Source organism: Pezoporus flaviventris, unplaced genomic scaffold (assembly GCF_033815535.1).
Source record: "Pezoporus flaviventris isolate CSIRO_AGI_PZ_B2104156 unplaced genomic scaffold, CSIRO_AGI_Pfla_v1 ptg000002l, whole genome shotgun sequence".
Classification (NCBI taxonomy): domain Eukaryota; kingdom Metazoa; phylum Chordata; class Aves; order Psittaciformes; family Psittacidae; genus Pezoporus; species Pezoporus flaviventris.
Genome location: NW_026892550.1, coordinates 88,699,019 through 88,723,779, shown reverse-complemented (window position 1 = coordinate 88,723,779; position 24,761 = coordinate 88,699,019). Strand labels below are relative to the sequence as shown.

Here is a 24,761-nt window from a genome sequence, read left to right as displayed (position 1 = left end):
ACAAGAGAATGAAAAGTCTGGGAGGGGGATATTATCCAGTACAAGTTATCAAGAGGTAAGAAGAGAACACAGTTGAAGAAAAGTTTTGTCTCAGAGATTCACATAGGAAGCGTAGCCAAGCCTTCTGATGCTTCTTGCCAAACTTCTCTAGTTCCCTGAGCCCTAAACTGACACTTTCCGAAATAATACCCTCAAACAAGAACAGCACTGCATTAAATGAGTGGTATCTGTTCCATAAATACTGTGCTGAGCCTAGAACTCCAAGGCAAACCAGCAGATGAAGGGATTGAGTGGTCTTTGAAAGCCAGGTTCAGTCCTTTCTGTCTATAGATGCCTTGAACTTACCTACATCACTATAATTTCCACACATTTTACATATGTATACATATATGTCTACAGGAAGAAAAAGTATTATTATACATATACCATTGGGCATTAATTAAGATAATCACATGCTTAATTTAAATGCTATGCTCTGTGACTATTACCTTGTAGCTTTCCACTGAGAAAACCAAACTGTGATATTAACTTTTTCTATGTTTATTTTTTTGCCTCTACTACCCAATGCCAACTAAGGATATTTGCTATTAGAAGCAGAGTTCATTTAATCTCTTTTTCTCCCCGTACTCTTTCTTTTCCAGGAAAGAGTTCCAGTCCCCCATCAGATACACACAGTACTAACTGGAGCAAAGAAAAGGAAAAGTTTATTCATTCTTCAACTAGAATTCATATAAACAGGACAAGACATAAAATGCCGCTCTAATGTGTGTGCATTAGTACTCAAATATTGTGCCACAGCTTATGCCATTTTACATGAGGATATGATATAACAAAATAAGTTACACTGTAAGGTTTGTTTTATTAGTCTTGAATACATTTATAAAATGTTGAATCCATGTAATTTGTGCTATCACATGAATATTCCAAAGCTTACTACAGAAAGTCTTAACTAACCACGTCTAAAAGTTTCAAAAGTACTGTCAAGCCCATCTCAGTAGGGGAGGCATTCTTTTCATCTCTTTGTGCCATCAAAAGCACAAATGAAGATGGCTAGGGCTCTGTCCATGTTTATAGAACCATTTCTGTGGTAAAGAGTATCATCCTTTTCCCAGAAAGGATAATTCACTGGTTCAAAAAAACCCAAAACAAAACAACTTCAGAAATAACTAATTTGAAGATGACACTATACATTAATTCAACAATACATATAATAATGCTATTTTAAGCAATCAAATTAGTTACCTGACTTACTTCAGATCCACTAGTAGGACTTCATTCCATATCAAGTTAAATTTAAAAAGATTAATTAAAAGCATGAAGATAAAAGTGTGGTAAAAATGAAACTTGGAGTTTTGGGGGCTTGTCTGGTTTTGTTTTTTTTTTGGGGGGTGGGTTGGGGTGGTGTTTCCTTTTGTTTTTTTTTGGGGGGGGGTCTGTTTGTTTTTGTTTTGCTTGTTTGTGATTTTTTGTTGTTTGTCGTTTTACAAAAAGGAAACCCTGTGCCAGATTGCTCTGATATTACTTTTTTATAGGTTTATATTATGTAGAAGATCAGTTGAACTTAAATGAACTTTGAAGTATCTGCCATTGTACTAGAAAAACGCATTTATATGAACAGAGTAAGGTTGAAAACTATTACCTACTTTGGAGTTACTAATAGCTAGAAGGGCAGCAAAGGTTTGTTTTAAATATGGAATTACATGGACAAAATTATCTGTCTTTGGATAATTCTTACAGCAGCAAAAGTTAAGAGTTTTAGTTCTTAACCCTGAAAAAGGAGCAAGAAACCTAACTGAATTCAAGCATGAACTTGATACATTAAACAAAGCAATACCATTTGTCTAACCCAATAGAGAACTGAAGAGACCTTGTCCTTCAGTTTCCAGTCAGGGTGTCTGCTAGCAAGGTTTCTCTGAGTGTCATTCATTATCATAGGCTGGTACTGATATGAAACATTCTAGGATGAAGTGCTTCAGTCTTGCACCTATGATCTTTTAAACTATACTGAAGGAGCACTCATCAACTCTAGTTAGCAATAAACATCTAGCAGTTACCACTGTGACAGATGTCGTAAAATAGCTTTTTTTTTTTTAAATAACTGCCAATAAGGTCTTCTACTCATAGTCATGTGCAACAATATTTCTTTGTTTAAAAGGCATGAACTGAAAGAAACCTCAGCTAGAAAACTCACTTCTATCTTCATCTGTGACAGAAATAACCAGGGAAAAACAGTGTAATTATAAATACTGAAAAAAACCAAGCTTATAGAAACTATCCAGCAGGGAATGTTCAGACATGAAAACTTGGATGTAACAGTACAGTGGCCATCCTCCACTGAGTGGACTCTGCAAAGTCTAAATGTGACCATCAGCTTATCTGCCCAATATTCCATAGTAAGTCCACAGCAGAAGAGACCTAGAACCAAGTATCCTTTCTCTTTCATGGCCTGCAGTATTCATTTGCTTCAGCAGTTGGAAAGGGCCCAATAAACATTACCATCTACCATTACACAGTCTCAATTTACACTCTTATTTCCTATACACAAAAGCCAGGACTGGAGAGTGGGTGGGTGATGGGAAAGCATGTGATGGCACAATTAAAGACTACATTAACACATGCATCTCAGGCAACCGAACTAAGACTTCACTGGCATCCTCCAAGTGTTTAGTTTTACAGACAATGTTCAGTTAACATTTAATTTTATTTTTTTCTTTTTTTAAATTAACAAGTTCCCAAACATTTTACATCAACTGACAGAAGGAATGCCTTACCATCTTCAGTATGAACCAGCACCAAGAGGAGTAGATAGTTCAGGTGGGATTTATCTCACCTGTCTCGTAGCCAGAGAAAAACAGATGTCTACATGAAGATAAAATGAATCATATGCTAAAAATTCCTTATTTGCTTCAGTGCTTCTAAAGGGAGTTAAGAAAAAAAAAAAGTAGCACAGTGTAAAACTACCTGTTAACAAGGCATTGTATAAATCTTATCTTCTGTCACTAGCTGCTTCTACTAAAAATATTCTCTGATCTTGTGCCCATTTGAACTTTTTTGCCTTAAATCATCTGTGTCCTAATCCCATCTATTTCTATCACATTTTCCTTATCAAACCTCTTTTCTTATGTCGAGGCAACTACTTTATAATAAACTGATTGAATTCCTCACCTATTTTGTTCTTATTCAGATTATCACATAAACGAGTTCCTCTGCCTACCTAAAATCTACATGACATTGGCAAGAGCATTTCTTACAGAACTGGGGCCCCTTAGTGTGCAAAGTTAATATGATGCAGAAGTACTTTTATGTATTTTCTGGAAATACATCTTCTGTAGAAAACACTAAAGTAACACGCAGAAGAAAAAAAAAAGCTAAGGATATGGACAACATTCAAAACCTGATAAAAAGCAGAACAGACTCATGAAGCCTATTCCAAGAAGAGAAAAAATATATGAAAATTCTATTATAATAAGGTAAATATTTTTACTTATTTCAACTTTTCCAACAGAGGTAAAATAATAGATGACAAATGTATAGCTAGCTACTTAGGTACCAGGAACAAATGTCTTGACACAGATTGCTCACACCTAGTGGTTATGGGGTGAGAGGGGATCACAGCCTTTTTCTTTGTCACGTACTTAGGAAGTTGTTTTAGAAGTTGATAAAAAGTTGCCCTTTATAATTTTAATTTAGAGCTACATGAAGAGAATTACAATTTAATTTATAAATAAATAGTTCATATTTAATTAATTTCAGATTTTCTATAACAAAATTGTATCAGTGAAGTTATCTAAATTTTGAATATAAAAAAGTAACTACATCAAAGCACTTATTACTCAAAAATTCCACCTCAAACAATGGACATATGCATTATTACTCTAATTTTTTAAACCATACAGAACTAAATATTAGGTGAAGACCCTACTTTAGGCCCTTCACAGTTTTGCAGTCTATTAAATCAACAATAAGCACAGCAAAAAAAGAATCCTGTTGCTATTTTTCCATGTTGCTGCTGCTGCTTTTGCTCTATTGCCAAAAAATGTCTATATTTTTTCCTTGGTGGAAGAAAACAGAATGACTCTTCCTCAGGAAGTGCAACCATCTAAAAGGTCTGGTATCTTCCCAAGAAATTACTGCAAAAAAAAAAACAAATTTGGCTTTCTGTCAGTGTCTGCTCCCACAAAGATTACTTTTGGATTTTCTCCATGCCAAGTAATAACTCCTCAGGTCCAGTGACGTAGCTACTATAAAACTAAATAAACTTCTCATAATAAGATTCTTGATGAGCAGCCATGTGCATTCCCATCCTACAGTTCCATTGTTCCTCCATAACATTTCCAATTTAACAGTTCCCTCTGGGCATAATCACTTCCCTGCAATTTACTGAAAATTGTCAGGATTTGAATTATTGACAGGGAGCTGCCAGACTGCTTCTCAAATCTAGATTAGAGGGAGTCCTTAGAAACAGAAGAACTAACAATATCTGTTACGATCACATAAGAGTAAAATTTTTCAATCCAGCACTGATATAAGTGTCACACAACCCCAGCCTCCGTATCGTCATTTTAATTAAGGGACTACACTTGAATATTTAGGACACAATAGTTAGTCTGCTCTCCAGCACAAACCTAAATTAGAAACTTAAGGAAAGGGACAGCAACTTACAAAAATCACAATTTAATTAAATGCAGTATTGCACAATTGGAGCACTTGAGATACCACACTTCAACGGTGATGATTTAAGTCAGACTTACCCTCAAAAGATCAGCTTTTTCTACCAGATTACTTTCTTGAAAATCCAATTTAAGCCACAATTATTTTAAAAATTATCTATTTCTAAATATATCTTTTAAACAGTCTCAACGTGAAGTTTAAATGAAGACAATCAAATTAAGGTATATCAGTATTTCCATTATAAAGTTGAATGTGTGGGGAAAGCAGATCATTTACTTCAAAACTTTGTTAAAGCATGTTAGTCCTTGAAATGGCAAGCCATTTCAAGGGAAATATAAGAGTCTGGTTTAAGCCCATTTTTTCCGCTTATAATTATTTTCTTATATAAGCCTTTACAATACTTTTAATTTTCTTCAAAATGCAAGAACATTTATAATTAAAACACAAGCACAATATTTAACATGGTAAAACAGTAATATAGTCTTAATTTGACTCACTCTACATAATCAGTATATTTATGTAAATATTTAGCACCAAGACATTCTTCAATGATGTTCAATATTCATTTCAGTGATGATGACTTGAGAAACTAAGATTAGTGTGTCTATGTTCTCAGTATTTTACTGAGAAACAGCACACTGCAAATATTCTAAAAAAGTGTAAAGAGATTTAGCCAGTAAAAAACAATAAAACAATTAGAAGGAATAACCAAGACATGGTGGGACAACCTGGGAGCTGGAGTACTGCAAAGGATTAATACAATCAAATGCAAGAGGCACAATGTCAGGGGGTACCCTCTGTATGCAAAAGCAGCTCAGAGGTATGGAGGAGCTCTTCTTTTGAGCAGACAAAAGGCTTGTTGAGAGCTTGTGAATCAGGATCAATATTTGTTAGACAGCCCAACACACATGAGGAAATAGGCAAAGTACTCTTAAAGTGACTCTCAGCAGGCCTTGTATCACAGACTCTAGGTCTTAAAGGGAATTCTACCACCCTAATGTCTGCTGGAAGAGCATCAAAATGGGATACAAACAGTCAAGATTTCTAGAGGGTAACAGAGATACTGGATGGGCAACACACAGCCAGGTCTGCTATCATTAAAGAAGAATTACTCAGGGATGTGAAAGAAACAAAAAACATCAACAGCAGCCTTGGCTGTAGCAATCATGGAGTTCAAGATCCCAGGACAGTGAGGAAATCAAGTAGCAGATTATAGACTATGACTTTAAGAGAGCACATTTCACCTTGTTCAGTGAATAGGTCCATGGAATCCCTTGTGAGAAAGGCCTAAAAGGCAAAGGAGCTCAAGAAAGCTGATGTGTTAAAGACAGCATATTACAAGCACAGGAGGAATAGTCCACCACAATACTCAGGAAAACGTTTAGAAATATCAGCAGACTGGCTTTGCTAAGCAGTAAACTAAACAGTGAGCTTCAATGCAAAAAGCCTTTACACAGGATGGAGAAGGGACAGGTTACAAAAGAATAACCTAGAAACATTTCCTGGGCATTTAGGGATGCTGTCAGGAAAGCCAAAGCTCAGCTGGAGTTGAAACTTGCAGAGAATGTTGAAGCTTCACCTGCTGCTTTTGTATTAAGAGGCTGAACAAAGAGGGACCTTTGCTGCAAGCTAGGAGATTTTGCAGCAGTGGAACAAATGAAACTGAGGGAACTCAATGCCTTTTTTGATTCAGTCTTCATCCATGCCTCTGATTAGAGAAAGTTTTCAGAGACATGCCAGCAGTGAATAAGGATCAAGTCAGAGTTTACTCAACAGAACTGATCCAGTGTAAGTCCATAGGACCAAATTGCCTGCACACAAGAGCACTAACAGAATTGGCTGATGTCCTCATAAGGCCACTCTATGCCATCTTTGAAAAGTCACAGTGATCAGGGGAGCTCCCAAACAAATGGAGAAAAGCAACTGTTTGCAAAAAAAGAAAAAAACAAAACAACAAAACGCAAAATAACAGTTTGGGGAACTACAGGTTCAGCTGCCTCACTTTGTTCCCTGAGAAAACACTGTAAGAAAACATTTCTGCGCATGTGAAGGATTAGGTAGCATCTGGTAAGTGTAAGCATAAATTTATTAAGTGTAAATTATGCCTAACTAATCTGTTTACCTCCTATAAAAAAAAAGTCTGGTTTTGCAGACCAGGGAAAAATTTACCTTGATTGTAGCAAGGCTTTCAACACTGCCAGATAATACTGTCAACGTATAAGTTTAGATATTACAGTCTGGATGGATGGACGGACAGCTGAGTAGAAACAGGTTGGATGATCAAGCTCAGAAGATAATAAATATGTTATACTGTATCTGGAGGCCAGTAACAAAGGGAGTACCACCAGGACCTAGCCTAAAACCTGATTTTTTTTCTTTAAATATCTTTGGCAGTGATGTGGTGATAAAAATACATGCTCATCAAGTTTGCAGATGACACCAAATTGGATGGAACAGTCAATATACTTGAGGGCAGAGCTGTCATACAGTTACCTAAAGAGATAGGAGTAATCGGCTGACAGGAACCCTATGAAATTCAGCAGGGTACATGAAGACTTGGAAAAGGATAGCCCCCTGCAGTGATACAGGCTGGGGACCAGCTCCATGTAAAAGAACCTGGGAGTCCTGGTGCATGTTCAGCAACCTAACCATGAGCCAGGAGCGTGCCTTGGCAATAAAGGCAGCCAACAGTATCCTTGGCCGTTTCAGCAGTAGCGTAGCCAGTAGTCTGAGGAATGTGATTATCCCTCTCTAATCAGCACTTCTTGGACCAAACTTAAAATACTTCATCCAGTTTTGGGCCCCCCAGACCAGAAAAGACGCTGATAAAGTGGAACAAGCTCAGCAGAGGCTGCCAAGATGGTCTGGGAGTCATGCCCTGTGAGAAACAGCTAAGGGAACAGCTTGTTCAGCCTGGAGATGAGAAGACTTCAGAGGGATCTACTTACAGCTTTCTAATATCTATGAAAAGGTAACCAAGAAGATGGAGCCAGGCTTCTCACATTAGCAGTTAATGAAAGGAAAAGAGACAACTGGCATAAACTGAAACAAGAGAGGTCCCACTCAATATGTGGGAAGAGGGTAGGGGACAAAAGCAATGGACGTGGTCACCAAAACTTTTAATCATGAGGACACTCAAGCAGTGTAACAGGTTGCCAAGAGGGAGACTGAAAACCTCAAAGATGAAGACTGCACAAAGCTTGACTGGATAAAGCCCTGATTAACCTCAGCTGACCCAGCAACTGGGCCTGCTCTCAGCAGGATATTGGACCAAAAACATCCTTATGTTCCTTCCAACCTGAATTACTCTGCGCTCCTAAGCATCGTGGTTTAAGCCCAGCCGATAACTCAGAATCACGCAGCCATTCACTCACATTCCCCCAGCCCCAACCCCTTATTTCCTCCCTCCAGGCAGGATAGGGAAAAGAATCTAAAGTATGCAAATTCCACAGGTAGAGATAACAGTCCAATAACTGGAATATAATATAAAACTACTACTACTAATAATAAGGGAAATAACAAGGGGAGAGAATATAAAACTAAAAAGGGGAAAAAAAACCCACCCAAAACCAAAAACAATAACCAGCAGTGACGCACAATTGCTCACCACCCACCAACTGATACCCAGTCTGACCCGAGCAGCAATTTGTCCCTTCCAGGTGACACCCCCGAGTTTATATCCTGGACATGACATGCTGTGGTATGGAATACCCCTTTGGCTAGTCCTGTCTCTGCTTCCTCCAGGCTTCCTGTGCCCCTCCTCACTGGCAGGGGATGAGACTGAAAAGTCCTTGACTGGGGTAAGCATTGCTTAGCTGCAACTAAAAACATTGGTACGTTATCTGCACTGTTCTTAGACTAAAGTCAAAACACAGCACTCCACCAGCTACTTGGAAGGATAAAAGTAACTGATGTATCTGAACCCAGGAAACTATGTTTAAGGAGCCATATAAGGCAATGTTTTGCACATGTTTGCACAACTTTCCAGCAACTCTAGAACACAACTCCAGGGCTGCATGGACACTATTCAATTAACTCAAACATCTGGCACAAAACCAGATAAAGTTGCATATGCTTTCTCTCCCAAAATACTATTGCACCTCCAGATGCAATCACAGCAACACCTAAGAAATAGCATTTTCCCTGTCAAGGTAAAGTTCAGTGCACTAATGCAAGTACACAATCAAGTCAAGCTGTATAATTTCAACAACTGACTGTAGAAAACTACTCACTGACCTGAAATGTAGACCCACTCCAAAGCATCATGGATGCTCAAATGTGTTGAATGAAATAATAGTTAACTTTAAACAGCTACTAATGTGAGCTGTGCAATAGTGTCACCTAGTGGTCAGTGATTACAGCGAAGTCAGTGCCCAACTGAATTTACTACACATCTACCGTTTCTTCTATACAAAATCAGTGAGGACTTTTAAAGTATACATATGTATACACACAAACACATCTATATGGACTAACAAGTGCAGCAGGCAGTAAGCAAACTGCTTTTCCAACATTCAGTTTTAAGTCACACATCTTTTACGTACTTGAAAAAAAATAATTTTAGAAATAAGCAAGATTTTTCCAGATGCAGGAAGTTTTATAGTTTGTCCTAAAATTGAAGGATTTCCAGGATGATTGATTAGTGCTACACTTTTTCATTTATACCAACAGAAAACAGTTTCTAGACCCTTAGGTATATAATAATCATTCACTTCACTGACAAATACAACATTGATAAGTTTCTTGTCAAAGAAACAAGACACAAAAAGTAGAATATTCAAGCTATTTACTGCATAAACATTGTCCAAGTCTTACTCGTACAGAATGTGTAAATAGCTTTAGGGTTACAAGTTTCACAGACCACGAACTTTAAGGAATGTTCATGCTACCGATTCTTAACTAATCTTAGACATTTAGAGAATGAGGAGAGGAAAAGCTGCACTATTTCAAAACTTCAGAGATTCATTAGAATGTTTATTCTGCTTGGTAAGTACACTGAAACCAAAGTTCATCATATCTTTCCATTTCTCCTGTTACCACATCTGCTTACGCTGTGCCATATTTAAACCAAATCATGACAGTTCAATTGACTTCCCACTGACAACCTTCCCATCCCTCATCTCATCTACTGATCACATTCTTATCTGAATTTTTTATAAGATACCCACTGTAACAAAATGAAACTTAAATAAAAAAGACTTCTGATCATTAAGTAAAAACCCAAGAATACTGGCCATTTGTGGCATAGCAAATACTGAGACCTGGGTTTTACAGTTCAGCTAATCTCTACATCAGAGAAACGGCAATACCACAGACTGGTTGTGCAGTTTGCTCTTAGATTTCTCAGCAGGTTTCTAAAGACTAAGCAACTGAAACTTCAGATTGCAGTAGTGGCAGAACTAGTTTAGAACTCCTTCTAATGTAGAACTGTATTTTCTGGAATTCATAGTAACTGTCATATCACAGGCAGGGCATATAGACAGTCCTCGTTCTTATAGCTTTCCCAACCCTAAAGAACGCTAATATCTTTCATGTTAATCAGGGTTGTGACCCTTACAGTTTCTAAGCTGTATACTAGTCCTATAACATTTGTGAACTTCAGCATACTCATGAAGATTCTTCCAAAGATAGCTAACTAACTGGTATATTTCTGTAAGCACTGAGCTACTATATAGATACATATGTAAAAACAATACTAGTACTCTACATTGAGAGGTTATAAAGCCCATATGGAGTACAAGAGATACTAGAAATGCCACAATACAGCTAGCTTCTGTTCTTGGTCAGTGATACAACTGACACCACCTACACGTATGTATACAACCTAATAAACATGCTAGAATCTCACATTAACAACATTTATATCCCAGAATAAATGGGACAGGAGGCACAGCAGAGAAAGCAGCAGAATACATACCTGAATACTGAAAACAATTTCCAAGCTCCAGAGAACTACCCCAATTATAAACTGAATTTCCAGCAACTATCCCACTGTCTCACATGCCTTAAGCAGAAGATGTAACATTATGTTTATTTACAATTTCCTGACCTGTATATACCTGGAAAAGCAGTCTTTCCACTCTAAAAAGTTAATGCAAATAAATGTTATTTTATTTCTCATTTTTATCAAGGTACAGTGCTAGGTAAGATTTAAATTACGAAAAAAAAGCATACATTAGATGCCGAGTCAAAACTTTCCTTTAATCAACAGCACAGACAGCGCATCTCTGGAATCCAGGATGTTGAAATAAAAGAACAAAGAAGTAGAACCAAAAAATAAAACAAAACCTGCAAAACAGCTTCAGAAACACTTCCCACTTCCAGCTTCAATACGATCTGAACAGTAATTAAAATGTTTATGGCTCACTTATAGCAGTTTGTTTTCAACTGTGTGGATTAGACTCGATTCAAACTAAGATCATGAAGTATCAAGAGCAGTTTATTTGCTAAAGTTTTGTATAGAAAAATTACTGATGATAAATGAAAAAAATTACTTAAGAAAATTGCTCTTCCCTCTAGTAAGTACTAATGCCAGCACTTACCAATTCAAATTCCTGTGCTACAATTACACTTCTCTCTAATTAATCTCACAGCTATAAGCCTGCCCAAAAGATTAACTTCAGGTCTTAAAAACAGTGACTTCACGAAAACCTTCCTAACAAATAATTGTTGCACTTCATTTACGTAACTAAAAAAAAAAAATGGCTAAATATAAATAACTAATGGAGTCATTTGTCAGCAGCAATAAAGACTCCTTCATATAACAGTATATACAATGAAATGACAAAAAGGAAGTCGGTAACTAGCAAGAAATAAAGCACATGTCAGTCTATGTACTTACCAGAGCCACTAGATTGAAATCATTGGAAGTTCATCAACAACTATGCAACTAACCAAATAGCCATATGTACACTGATTTGATAAAATTGTAATACAAATAACCTCCAAAATATATAAGCTTAACAATTGTTTTTCAAATATTTCTATTTGCTATTAAGGTTCTAGTTGTAAACATTTATTCTAAATTATTAAATAAGTAAACAATTAGATTTTCTTTCATTCCTCAAGACACGTGCACAAGAAAAAAGGGTGCTTGACAAGACAAAAATATAACAGAAAATTCTATTACCTTGGATTTAAGATTTCACCAAGAATTTCTTGTAGTTTATCAATAAAATTAATGAAGTTAGAAAGTCCCTTTACATGGACTTCTAAAGGATCAAACAACGAAGATGCATAGCCTCTTCCTCCAATTTCTACAGTTCGGATAAAAGATGTTGCCATCTATTAGGAAAAATATTCAGAAATGTGAAACTGTAGATATATGCAAAATGTATGTGTGATGAAGTAAGCCTCTTCTACAGATTTTTAAATAGTGTACAACAGCTGGTTGATAGAAGAATTTTAACTGAATTTAATAGAACATGTCTTATTGGCAAGCTTTGTATATCTCACCATGAATAGTTGCAAGATCAATACTTAGAGTGCAGCAGTATTAAAAAAAACAAGCACAAGCCAAAGCAAAAATGACCCAGTTAAACTGATATTTACATTGGTTTCTTGACAGCTTAGGAAAAACTTTATTAACACATGGTATAGATATTTTTTGTTGTTGCTGCTGCTGTTGAAATGCTCATGCTGATCCCACATAAACTATTCTCCTATTCAGAAAGCTCTCTATGACCCAAGAACAATTTTAACACATGCACGCAAAAGGTGACCACAGTAGTGCATCTATTTTCAAAGGTGCAAATAGAAATAATATATAATCAAAGCTTCTGAAAAATTATGAGTTATCACAGGTACACAGTTCTGAAATTTTCTATATATTTTTATATGCTAGAAAGACAGTAAAACAAGAAATGTCCCAAAACCAGTATGCTTTAGATGATAATCCTTCAAAGTTTAAGGCAACAGTCAGCATAAAAAGTCTCACAGTTCTCCAGAAAGGTGAAAGCAAAGATAACAATCCAATACGCTTGACACAGATGCAGTAATATTAATTCTACATATAAATTTTAATTTCAGACTATACAGCTAAATCATAAAGCTCTTTGGACTGGAAAGAATACAACTGGAATTACTCTAGCAAAGAAAGTAAACCTGCCAATAGTCTTGCCTTTGTGTTAAAGATTTCCTGTGGATCAAGTACAGTTCATAGGACCTTGCCTTCCCAATGGAAAATATTCTGGCTTTGCAAGATTTCTACAATACACAGATGCCAGAAAAGACGACTTCTTTACACGGTAGAGAAGTTTCCCCTCTGGCAACCGTGAGGAAGAGGTAATAAATCCAGTCCAAAGACATAGTTGTTTTTTGTTTTTTTTTAATGCAATGTTAACAGAGCATTAAGAGCTAAAATAATGAATTTTGGAACTTGGATTTCACAAATATTCCATATTTATTCAACCACAAAAATCAGAGAACGCAGCTGCTTCAGTGACTGCTACATACCCATACCATTTTTCGTTGGTCTGCTGTTGTGTGCACTGAGGCCACTGTGCATGCAAAATCTGATTCCTTTTAATACGAGAGCCTATGGTGGTTCTTTGGAGAAAGAATTCTTACTCATCTTATTCCAACTATTTATGAGAGGGCTCTGTGAAGACTATAAATGTAAATATAAATGCACCTCACAAGCCTCTGTAACCATTGCACTTTAATTCTGTAGCTTTTTATATTCTTATACAAGAGCACTGAGGAAAGAGTATACCACTGTCTTGAGGGTTTTTTTCCAATTCTGTGCCTTTGAGATCACGAGTGTACCATATCAATCGTGTCTTGAAGAGTATTTCAAGACTTACCAATGACTGGAAAGCATTAGCCTCTCCAAATTCTGAGTCAAAGGTGAAAAAACTGCACTGCCCTTTCAAATTTTGCCCTCTGTTCTAGTGTCATAAAACCCTGACTTTGACCTGGACAAGGTTGCTCTAAGAAAAGCAGTTTGCACACAGAAATACTTTAGGCTCCAGATGTCTCAAGTTTAACATATGCACAGAAAATGCTGTGCTAGTATAACCAAAATACTTACAGAAATTTAAAACTGAAATGCATTGTAATACGTGGATTGGTTTTGTTAATGTTAATACTGCTTCGCAATAATTAGTAAACCTCATTGCTGTATTGTGTTTGCATGGAAAGCTTTTGGTAGCTGTGACTTCCGTAAGGAGCTGTAGAAGCTTTCCCTGTGTCTGATAGGGCCAATATGAGCTGGCTCCAAGGTGGACCTGCCACTTGGCCAAAGCTGATCAGTGACAGTGGCAGCACCTATGAAATAACATATTTGAGAAGAGGACAAAAAAGAAAAAACAAACAAAAACAAAACACAACAACAACAACAACAAAAACCCAAACAACTGTACAGTGGCAGCTGGAGGGGGAGGGAAAATATGTAAGAGAAACAGCTCTGCAGACATCAAGGTCAGTGAAAGAGAGAAAGAGATGCTCCAGGTGCTGGAGCAGCTACCTGCAGGCAGTGGTGCAAGCCACAGTGAGGCAGACTGTCCTCCTGCAGCCCATGGAGGTCCAGATGGAGCAGATATCCACCTGCAGCCCATGAAGGTTCCCACACCAGAGCAGGCAGATGGGTAAAGGAGGCTGTGACCCCATGGGAAGTCTGTACTGGAGCAGGCTCCTGGCAGGACCTGTGGCCCCATGGAGAGTGGTGCCCACACTGGAGCAGCAAGTTTGCTAGCAGGATTTGTGATTCCACAGGGGACCCACGCTGGAGCAGTGTGCTCCTGAAGGACTGCACCCCACTGAAGGGACCTACACTGGAGCAGCCTGTGAAGAACTGAAGCCTGTGGGAGGATACAACTCAAGTCTGAGGAGAACTGTTTCCCATGGAAGGGACTCTATGCTGAAACAGGGGAAGTGTGAGAAGTCAAGGAGGGGAAGTGACAACATGTGATGTACGGACCACAACCCCTATTTCCCTATGACCCTGCACTGCTGTGGAGGGAAGAGGTAGAGAAAAATCTGGAGTGAAGTTAAGCCTGGCAAGAAGGGAGGGGTAGGAGGATAGTGGTTTAAGAATGAGGCTTATTTCTTATTACCCTGTTCTGATTTGATTGGTAAATCAACTTTTCCACAAGTAGACCATTTTACTCACAACTAATTGCTGAATGATCTCTTTCTGTCCTTATCTTGACTCAAAAGCCTTTCATTCTATTTAATTTCCCCTGTCAGCTGAGGAGGGGAGTGATAGTACAGCTTTGACATGTACCTGAGGAGCATTAGTACACCACAATTGCTTTCATAGCTAGTTGGTAAGCAGCAACATCTAGGCTAATGCCATCTTTTCTTTGTCTTTGTTATGCATAGCCATGATCTCACTTCACACTATTTACCAAGATTTCAAAAATTTAAAAGCAATAATAAAGCATTCCTTATGTTTAAGACAGGAAACATTTCAGGATTTCAGTCACTGCTTGGGATGAAGTCTTGATGCCCATTTTCACAATATCAGATTTTAGAGCTTGAGGTACACATGCACACAATTATTCTTCTGTGCATCTTTACATCTTATGACCAAGCAAGCACCACCCAATTTATTCACATAGAATCTCTGCTGCATCTTTTGAACCTAGAAATCATGTTTATGGTGGCATTTGACTTGCCTTGCCAATATCAGTCTTGCATGAGATTAAAGCAAGAATTTATATTCATAGATGTTTTCAATTTCTTCTGATCTACAGCAAGTTTCATGACACATACCAGGAAAATTGACATTTTTTTCTCCTGTGAGGCATGTTTTAGGTTAGTGAAAGCTTCTCTATCAAGTCCTCTGTCAGGAACATTCAGAATATGAGCCAATGCCAGATCATCCTTAGAATTCACCAACAGGCTTAAATATGAGCAAACACACTTCTTTGCCAGGATTGTCATCTGCATAAGAAAGCAACACACAAACTAGTCTCTAAGTTATATTCCTTTTGTACATATATATAAATATATATATTTGTTAATTAGATATGTATGGGGATTCTGGAAGTACTGAAAAGCAAGCATGATTAACATGTTAAAATCATTTATACTGTACTTGAATATTCACGAAATATTTGAGGGTTGAATCTATAGCTATTAAAATTGGCTATCAATTTCTACTTAGAAACCTGTTCAGATACAATCCTTCTCTATCCCAAGGCAAAAGACTAGCACTATTAAACCACATTAGGATTTGTCATTAACTTCCAACAGACTAAGATTTTAAACAACTTACCAGCTCTGCACCAAATTCAGTAATTTTTCCCTTGGCTCCCAGTGGATTTCAATCAGAGAAATTCCACTGATTGAATTTGGACATAAACTGTGACCCAGGTCCACCCACACAACCAAAACATAACGATTGTAATTGCTTATATTGCAGCACTATTCTGGACCCTGTAAGAACAATAGTCCCAGAACTGAAGAATTTTGGTTTTTTTTTGAAGCAAAGACAAGACCAAATAAAGGCCATTAACAAAAGGAAAGATAATGAGAAAAAACTATATTTACTGTGGAATTTCCTCTTATTCAATGGGATGTGTACAACAATCATAGGCACTAAAAGTACCAAATGTGTGTGATAGTCTGAAAAGACTATTTTTACTATACAAGTGGGAGCAGCAAAAAAGCCTTTATGTAAATGGCAGAAGTGCTACCTAAGGGAGAACCCTAGTTCAGAAAATGTTTTCTTGTTCAGCAATATTTTGGGTTGTACCTAATTATTGAATTGAAATTGTCATCACAAGGAAAGCATGTTTGGAAATGACTAAAGCTTCTGTAAATAAAGCAATGTAACAGTATTCAAAGATTGCAGTTTTGGGGGTTGAAAGGGTAAAATCAAAGCATCTGGCATTCCCAGAAAGTCCTCAAGTCTTCTACTGGGACAGACAAATGTTTGCTTTCCTATAGTTACCACTGCAGTTGCTCTTCAGAATTATTCTGTATGTAAGGGAGTAGGTACTAATAAAATGAAATTGAAAAAGTTTACTTTACCTTCCACTTCAACTTGTAATATTGGGCAAATTATCTAACTCAGTCAAGACAATGATTATCTAACTCAGTCAAGACAATGTTTGAGTGATGGTGTACTTGTAGAAGAACTCATTCCTTTGTGTTTCAAGGTAGATTACATCAAATGCCTGCCATAAAAAACCCCTGTCTTCCAGACTACAGATTTCCACTCTTAGCCTCATGCACACACCTACAATATCCTCGATTAATACAGAATTTGAATACATGTTAATGCCAGAAAGAAAACTATGTTATATTTCAATCTTTTTAATATATACAGAACAGTACAAGAGACACAAATAATTTTTACCTTTACATTCTCATGGCCATGTCTGTTGACTGGTAGGAGTAAAAGTAACAGAACCACTGTTTTCTTGTACATTCACTAGGCCAGAAATGAATTCTAACAGTTGTACCTTTAATAAAGAAATTAGAACAAATATGAAAATAACTAAAAAGTAAAAGTAGTATTAAAACCTTGCAAAACTATGTTTCCACCAATTTGCTATCATTTTGAAGTTAACACAGCCCTTAGAATGTACTTCTGTGTTTAGTCTTAAAAAGTACAACTGCTTTAGTAGAGAAATAAGATTCACTTAATAAAGATGTAAGATTCAAAATAACTGTTTAAGATATTTTCTAAGTTATGCAATAAATTTGCCCTAAAAGCAACTGCTTATGTTTTGCATTTATTTTCCTTATATTTTTTCCTGTTCAGGAAGAGCTCATTAACCCATGAAAGTTCTCCAATTTCCCCATGAAAATAGGAGTAACAATAAAAAAAAAAACAAAAAACCCCTCACCACCACCACCACCACCAAACAAACAAACAAGCAAAACCCGAAAACAAAGAAGATCAGTTTCCATGACTTTACTGAAGTTCTGCTTATAATCCCTTTTGTGTCTGATGATCACATCAGTGTTTGAGTATAGGTTCTTTGAACCTTTAAGGAGTTAGACAAGCTGGTTACAAGCATACTTGTCATAGAATCATACAATAATTTAGGTTAAAAGGGTCCTATAGAGATCATCTTGCACAAACCATGCTTGAAGCAGGATCAGTTTTATCAGGTTGCTCAGTGAAATACTAACTCCAGACTTTCATATCTCCAAAGGTGAGATTCTACATCCTCCCTGAGCAACCTGTTGCAATATTTGACCACATGGAGAAATCTTTTCATTCTCACTAGGGCTAGAAAGTGAACAGTTTTAATCACACTGTAGGTAGTAATTCATGGTATATTATTACATATTCTGTAGTATGTTATGTCCGTAGCGTACTTCAGTTTAATTAACATTCATTTACTGATAGCTATAGCTTCCCTCATATAAAAATGATGATCTAATTAAACATACATCAAATTCAGAAGATTAAATAAACAGTAATTTGTTAAGTCTGTAATACTGCAAGTGGACAGTAAAAGCAGACAAGAAACTCCTCTCTAGCATTAGAAGCTAGAAATACCTGAATCTAAATCCAACATTCATTGTCTTTTGGCCTTTCCAAAGTCTAGAGAGCACAAAATCAAATAAAATCATGTGGAATGGTTGTGTTTCAAGATTAATTGCTACTTATATATATTTTGAAGAAAAAAAAAAGATTAATCATATTATTTTTTCCTACTTTTACAGTATAAAAGTGGAACACACACAAGAACTTCTCTAGCTTAGAGCATGGCCTCACATACAGTGTCATAAGAACATCTGACATGCAAGAGAGCTGCTGACTGAGTGGCTGAAGTGTTTTCTGGAAAAATACATCATGAAACTACTTGTACTATAAGGAAGTTTTTGCTTTTAAAGAGCATGGTATTTTAAGATAACCGTTAAAAATATTTTTATTGGTTATCAACATACAATCAAAATTCCATGACGTGTGTTAATCACTAAGCTTTGGTCCAGCCTTATCAAATCTCTACAGTTCATGTTTCAGTTCCATTTCTGGCAAAGAGCAGATACACTCATAGAAGAGCTGTGAGACTCACCTATCCAGCAGGACAACAGAAAAATAGCTTGAGTGAATTTAAGATCTCCTTAAAGGAGTTGATAATTTAAACTCATCTGTTTCTGCAGTAGAAGAGCAAAGTAACTTGTGAATAATTCAGGGATCCTATGTATATTTAGAAGTGTCATAAATCCATAACTTGAATCAAAATAGATCAAAAACAAACAAAAAACACCAGCCAAAAAATAAGATAAACAAAAATACTTACAGGAGCTATGTTTTCATCTTCAGATACAAGTCCAAGACCACAGCACTTCTGATATATATCTATTAGATCTAGCATACTGCTTCTTGCTAAGAAGGCATGATAAGCTTTTTTCATGTCAGCATAATTTTCAGGTTCTTTCATGTTTTCATATGATAATCCCAGTTTGTCATATAACAAGTATTTCCAAGTTTCCAATAAATCACTAAGCGAGACTGTGAAATCTCCGTGGTGCTAATAGAAAAAAAAGCAAACATTATGTTTTGTATTCAATGTAGTTTTAAAAACAATGGAACTGTTGAAACAAGCCCAGAGGAGGACAACGAGGATGATCAGGGAACTGGAGCACCTCCTGTATGATGATAGGCTGAGAAAGTTGGGGTCGTTCAGCCTGGAGAAGAGAAGGCTGCGTGGAGACCTCATAGCAGCCTCCCAGTATCTGAAGGGGGGGCTATAGGGATGCTGGGGATGAACTACTCCTTAGAGACTGTAGTGACAGGCCAACGGGTAACAGGTTAAAACTTAAAAGGGGGAAGTTTAGACTGGATATAAGGAGGAAGTTCTTACTGTGAGGGTGGTGAGGCACTGGAATGGGTTGCCCAGGGTGGCTATGAACGCTCCATCCCTGGCAGTCTTCAAGGCCAGGCTGGACAGAGCCTTGGATGGCATGGTTTAATGTGAGGTGCCCCTGCCCATGTCAGGGGGGCTGGAACTAGATGATCTTAAGTTCCTTTCCAACCCTAAATATTATATGATTCTATGAAGTCCCTTTCTTCCTTAACCCTTGAGAGGAGCACTCTGTTGACCTTTGGTGGACAGAAGCAGAAAATGCATCAACAAGAATGACTAAAACCATGTTTGATTTATATATTAGTTTCACATATTTTTTCCAAAGGACTTACATCAATATGGGGGCATCTGCTATTACTAAATTCATATGTAGGGGTGTATTAAGTCATCATGCTTACGCACTTATAAATGTAAACAATTAATCGTAAAACAGTAAGCCTGTAGTTTTGTTGTGCAGTTCTAAACTAAAAGAAAAAAAAAATAAACTTTTCTTTAAAGGTTATCTCTACATGGGAAACTAAAAATGACAGATACTCTATGTAATCCATAATGTTGCATGTAATTTCATTTATGAAGCAGAATTAACTAAAGAAACAAAACAGCAAACCTAGTATAGTCGGTCATACATGCAAGCAGCAGGGCACAAATGACAGGCAAAAAGGTGAAAGTGTAACAGCAGATAGGAACAGAGAGCTGAGCTGAAATCTGCAGAAATTCAAAAACAAGCCATATAACTGACAAAGCCTTATTATTTGAGTTACAAACCAAGTGATGTGCTACTGAAGGAAGTAGGATCACAAGGTAGGTACTATCCAGTTGTGTCAATAAGAAGCTACAGGAGAAAGCAGTTATTGCTGCACTCTAAGAAATAAAAAATTAAGTACAATACATAACCCTACTTGTTTAATCCTTCACATTGTCTTTTTTATATTCAGTAAAATATTGCTTTTTAAACCAAGCAATTCACAGCTGGGGTAGCAGGGGGTGGATTAGCTCACTGAGCATCAGACATTTTAAGTAAGTTTTCCAGTTCAGCTTCCAGTTCAGTGTGGGGGTATAAGGAACTACAAGAAATCTGAGCCTGTTTCTTGTGGTTGCCAATAAAGGAAATGAATGTATTGACAATGGTTAAAGACCTCAACACAGAGAAAGCCAGAAAATCAGTTTCAATCCCTGTAAACCAAGCTATGCATACAAGTAAGGAATTGCATTAAAATGCTACTTATAGAAATGAAAATATAGAGAATTCTGCTACTAATTAGGCTGAACTAATGGTAACAGACAAAACACAGGGTTTGAGTTGCAGATTCACATACATATTTCTAGCCTCTAATTCACAATTTGGTTCTTTATTCACTAATTGTTAACCTGTTTTTCATCATCTCTTGACCACTGACCCTGGACTTCTGTACTGTTCTCTGGCTTTCCAAAATTCCAGCTAGAAGTTGCTGATCTCCCTACACACCCATACCTTATCATGTTCTCTGCCTATTTTCACCTTGCTCCCAAATTTTCGGACATTCTTAGCCAGTGTCCATCACAGTGTGTTTTCTCATAGCCATGTTTATTGCAGACCTCTCCATATTACTTTACTCTGCATCCTCCCAATCCAACTTCCCCTCATCACTTCCTCTTTCATGTGAAAGATGCGACTTCCTCTTTAACAACTAGGCTTCTCATTTTTGTCCACACCCTGCTCTTTGATCAGTATCTAGTCCCCACTTCAAGCTGTTAAACTTTTTCAGCTGAGGTCCTTCTGAGTTAGACATCAGAATACATGCAACAAGTAATTTTGCAATTGTAGCGAGTTTTCCAGTTTTCACCAAAGAAACAGAGTTGATACTACCAGTATCTAAAGCTTTCCGCAGTAACATGGCAGCAACCCCCCCCCCATCTTTTACAGTCATGCAGTTCATTATGTAACATGATATAAATGCCCTGCAACTGAGTAAGCAGGCCTTGCTTTTCTATGTCAGTAAGGGCAGATAACTCCTGTCTAGTTTAAAGGGTTTATTTCACTACATTTTCACATTAAACAACTTTAATCTCGATAAAATTACCTACAAACACCATCAGCAACTGAATACAAAACTAAATACAAAAACAGATCAGGAGCAGTTCTAACAATTGAGTTGTTCCAGCCCAAGAGATCCCTCCTTCAGGTTGTAGCATACATAGCACAACTTTCCCAGTAGACCTGGTTAGAATATATGATTCCAATATCAAAATATCAATTATTTTGATATTGCCTGGACTAAGAACTAGGAGTGAATATGAAACTGAAACAGTGCCCACACATGTTACTTTCAGAGTACTTTTTGCTTTCTAATTTGTGCATAGGTTATGATAATTCAGTACTATGACTTGTATGCTATGACTGCAGCAGCAGTCATTTTTTTTCTCCTTCTTAGTAGCTGGTGCAGTGCTATATTTACGACTTTCTGCCTGGGAACAGCACTGATAACACCAACGTTTTTAGTCACTGCTTAGCAATGTTTAGTTCAACCAAGGACTGAGTCTCGCGCTCTGCCAGGAAGGAGGGGAAGCCAGGAAAAAGCAGAGACAGAACACCTGACTCAAACTAACCAAAGAGTTATTCCATACCACAGCATATCATGCCCACTATATAAACTGGGCGCAGTTACCTGGGAGGGCTAGATCACTGCTCGGGTTGGCTATCAGTAGGCAAGTGGTGAGCGGTTGTATTCTCTTCCCTTGTTATTTCCCTTACCATTATTATTATTGATGGTAGCAGTAGTGATTTGTGTTATACCTTAGTTACTGGACTGTTCTTATCTCAACCCATGGGAGTTACATTCTTTTGATTCTCCTCCCCATCCCTCCGGGAGCCGGGGGAGGAAGGGGGGGAAATGAGCAAACAGCTGCGTGGTTTCTGAGTGACAGGCTGGGCTTAAACCACAACAAATAAATAAGCTTCTTCCAGTACAAATGGCAATATTTTAATAACACATTGTGACTGGGAGAGTAGGAATGGAAACAGGTTTTCTGTTTATTTGGTTTTTGTTGTTGCTTATGGGTGTTTGGTTTTGGTTTATTTGCATTTTGGGCTTTTTTAACTGAAGCTTTATACTATGTGTTTAATTTACTATGCAACATTTGGGTAAGTCTTCCAACAACAGCCATTTGTTTTCATCAATCAGGCTTACTGACTTAAAAAAAAAAAGTAAAAAAAGAAAGATACCTTTAGATTATCCAAATGACTATTGGAATTGTTCTTATTCAATGAGAGACACGCAAAGACCTGACTATATATTGCAACAGATACAGTTGAAATATGGTTTTGGTATGTTCCAGGTCATTGCTAATGCTCAGCCAACCAGCTGTGACAGCCACAGTGCCTATTAAATAAGCAATTAAGAGTCACATCTCTTACTTATCATTTGACAAACTATTCTTGTACACATGCAATGAAGGGCATACATTTCCTACCTGTAGTGGGTGCACACCCACAATTTACATGATAGGTCTTAATCTGATGAGCCTCAGGAAAACATCAGCCAAAAATGGACTGCTGTAAGTACAGCTCATGTAGCTTATACCAAATCAGTTTTATATTCTTCTCATGTAACTCCCAAGCATTTTCAGAATACTCAGTGAAAAGATGCATTCCAAATGCCCCAGTTATCCCACCCTGATCTACAGCACAGAAGAAACATTTGACATGCTAATATTTAACATTAAAATTTACGACTTAAATGTACACTTAAAACACTTCCATCCTCACATCTGTGTTGCAGCTCTTTTTGTAAGCCCTGATTCAACAGTGAACTATAACTATATTTTAGTTTTTAGTGCCTTCCTCCATGTAACCCTTAGTTAAAACAACAGCAAAGTGACCAAAATGGCCATTTCAAGTAGGCACCTAAGCAAAAAGTCCAGTAAGTGAACCAAGCTCAAGATGTACTAAGTACCAAGAAGATACTGAAAGAACACTAACCTGCTTATTGACTTCAGCCATTGACAGTTGTAGTGCCATTATCATGCAGTCTGCTCCACATACAGTAGTCCTTTCAGAGTTTGAAAATAAATGCCATTGTCTTCTGAAACACTTGATCAAGTTTAAAATTTTTTGCTGGAAAGTAATCATTGCCTAGAGTAGAAGATAGAAATAATTAAGAGAAGTAAAACCAAATATAACTATGCAAGAGGCCTGTGTGTATCTTCACCTTTCAATAAGCTGTGCAAATCCTGTTTCATCTTTTTGCAGATCAAAGTCTCAGGACAAAATCTACCCACCACGCCAGAAGACTAATGGGACTAGCGCCACTATGCCAGGGCAGCTATGACGAAAAGAGGTTAAAAGTACTTATCTGTGACATTTCTTCATGAAGACTCCTTACTTTCCTTGTAATATCATGCCAATATAAACGAATAAACACTATCACAAATATGGCAGCTTGTCTCTGAAAGCAGCCAGTCTGAATGCCGTAAAATGTCTGCTGTACTTTCCCTATTCACTATATATCAAAAGTAGCATCTATCAGTAAGCTTTAAAACTAGAAGCAGGACATTTAATATTTTTAAGAGCCACTAACAATGACATTTCTAAATGCTTTTGTTGCCTATATAGTCTATTTTATTTTCTCATTCCGTAAGTCATTATCACCGACATTTCCTTTAGCAATGAGTTTCCGTATTAGTTCTGAATTTGACTTCTTCATGCTTTAGTCTTTTTCACTTCCTATCATTTGTCAAGACACACGCACACAAGGCTTATTAAAGAAAGCAAAGTTCTAAAACTTGTTCTTTCCTGAAACACAGTTCCCAAACACTGCAGCGACAGTAGAGGAACAATACCTACACCTTTTACTTTCAGAACACAAAACCTGCCTTTCCTCGTTTCACCTTGCTAAGGCACAGTCGACAGCCAGGGTATTTTGGTGATTGGTATAACCAGAAAAATGATGAAGTGACAGAGGCAGGAACAACAGGAGACATGAAGCAAGATCATAACAGCACCTGCAATTATTCTCCAAAATGTTTGAAGGGCACAATCTACTTTAGTATTCTACATTGACATGAATGAAACATGCAGGCCAAAGGGGATGAAACAGATGGGCAGAAATGTAAAAATCTCTCCTGAGGCGTTTCGCCCTCTGCCTCTACTCTGAGATTTCCACACAACACGACCTGTCACTCACAGAAAAACAGCACGAATAAGACAAAACCCCTACGAAACAAGCCCGTAAACCCTAAACATGAGGAGCCAACATCACCATTACCCCCACCGCCGTCCCTCTCCTCCGGCTGGGGCCGCCTCAGGGTGCCTCCCTCACCACAGTCTCGCCTTGC

At 37.3% G+C, this 24,761-nt stretch overlaps 1 protein-coding gene across 1 annotated transcript in view; it reads right to left on the bottom strand.

Annotated features, from left to right (window-relative positions):
- PARPBP (PARP1 binding protein) overlaps positions 1–24,761 on the bottom strand; it is a 48,661-nt gene that overhangs the window by 23,675 nt on the left and 225 nt on the right. The window contains 6 exon segments of the mRNA XM_061444988.1: positions 11,801–11,955; positions 15,388–15,558; positions 16,979–17,009; positions 17,011–17,084; positions 18,882–19,112; positions 23,407–23,559. Coding sequence (XP_061300972.1) covers positions 11,801–11,955; positions 15,388–15,558; positions 16,979–17,009; positions 17,011–17,084; positions 18,882–19,112; positions 23,407–23,556 — 812 coding nt within the window. The 5' untranslated portion in view covers positions 23,557–23,559.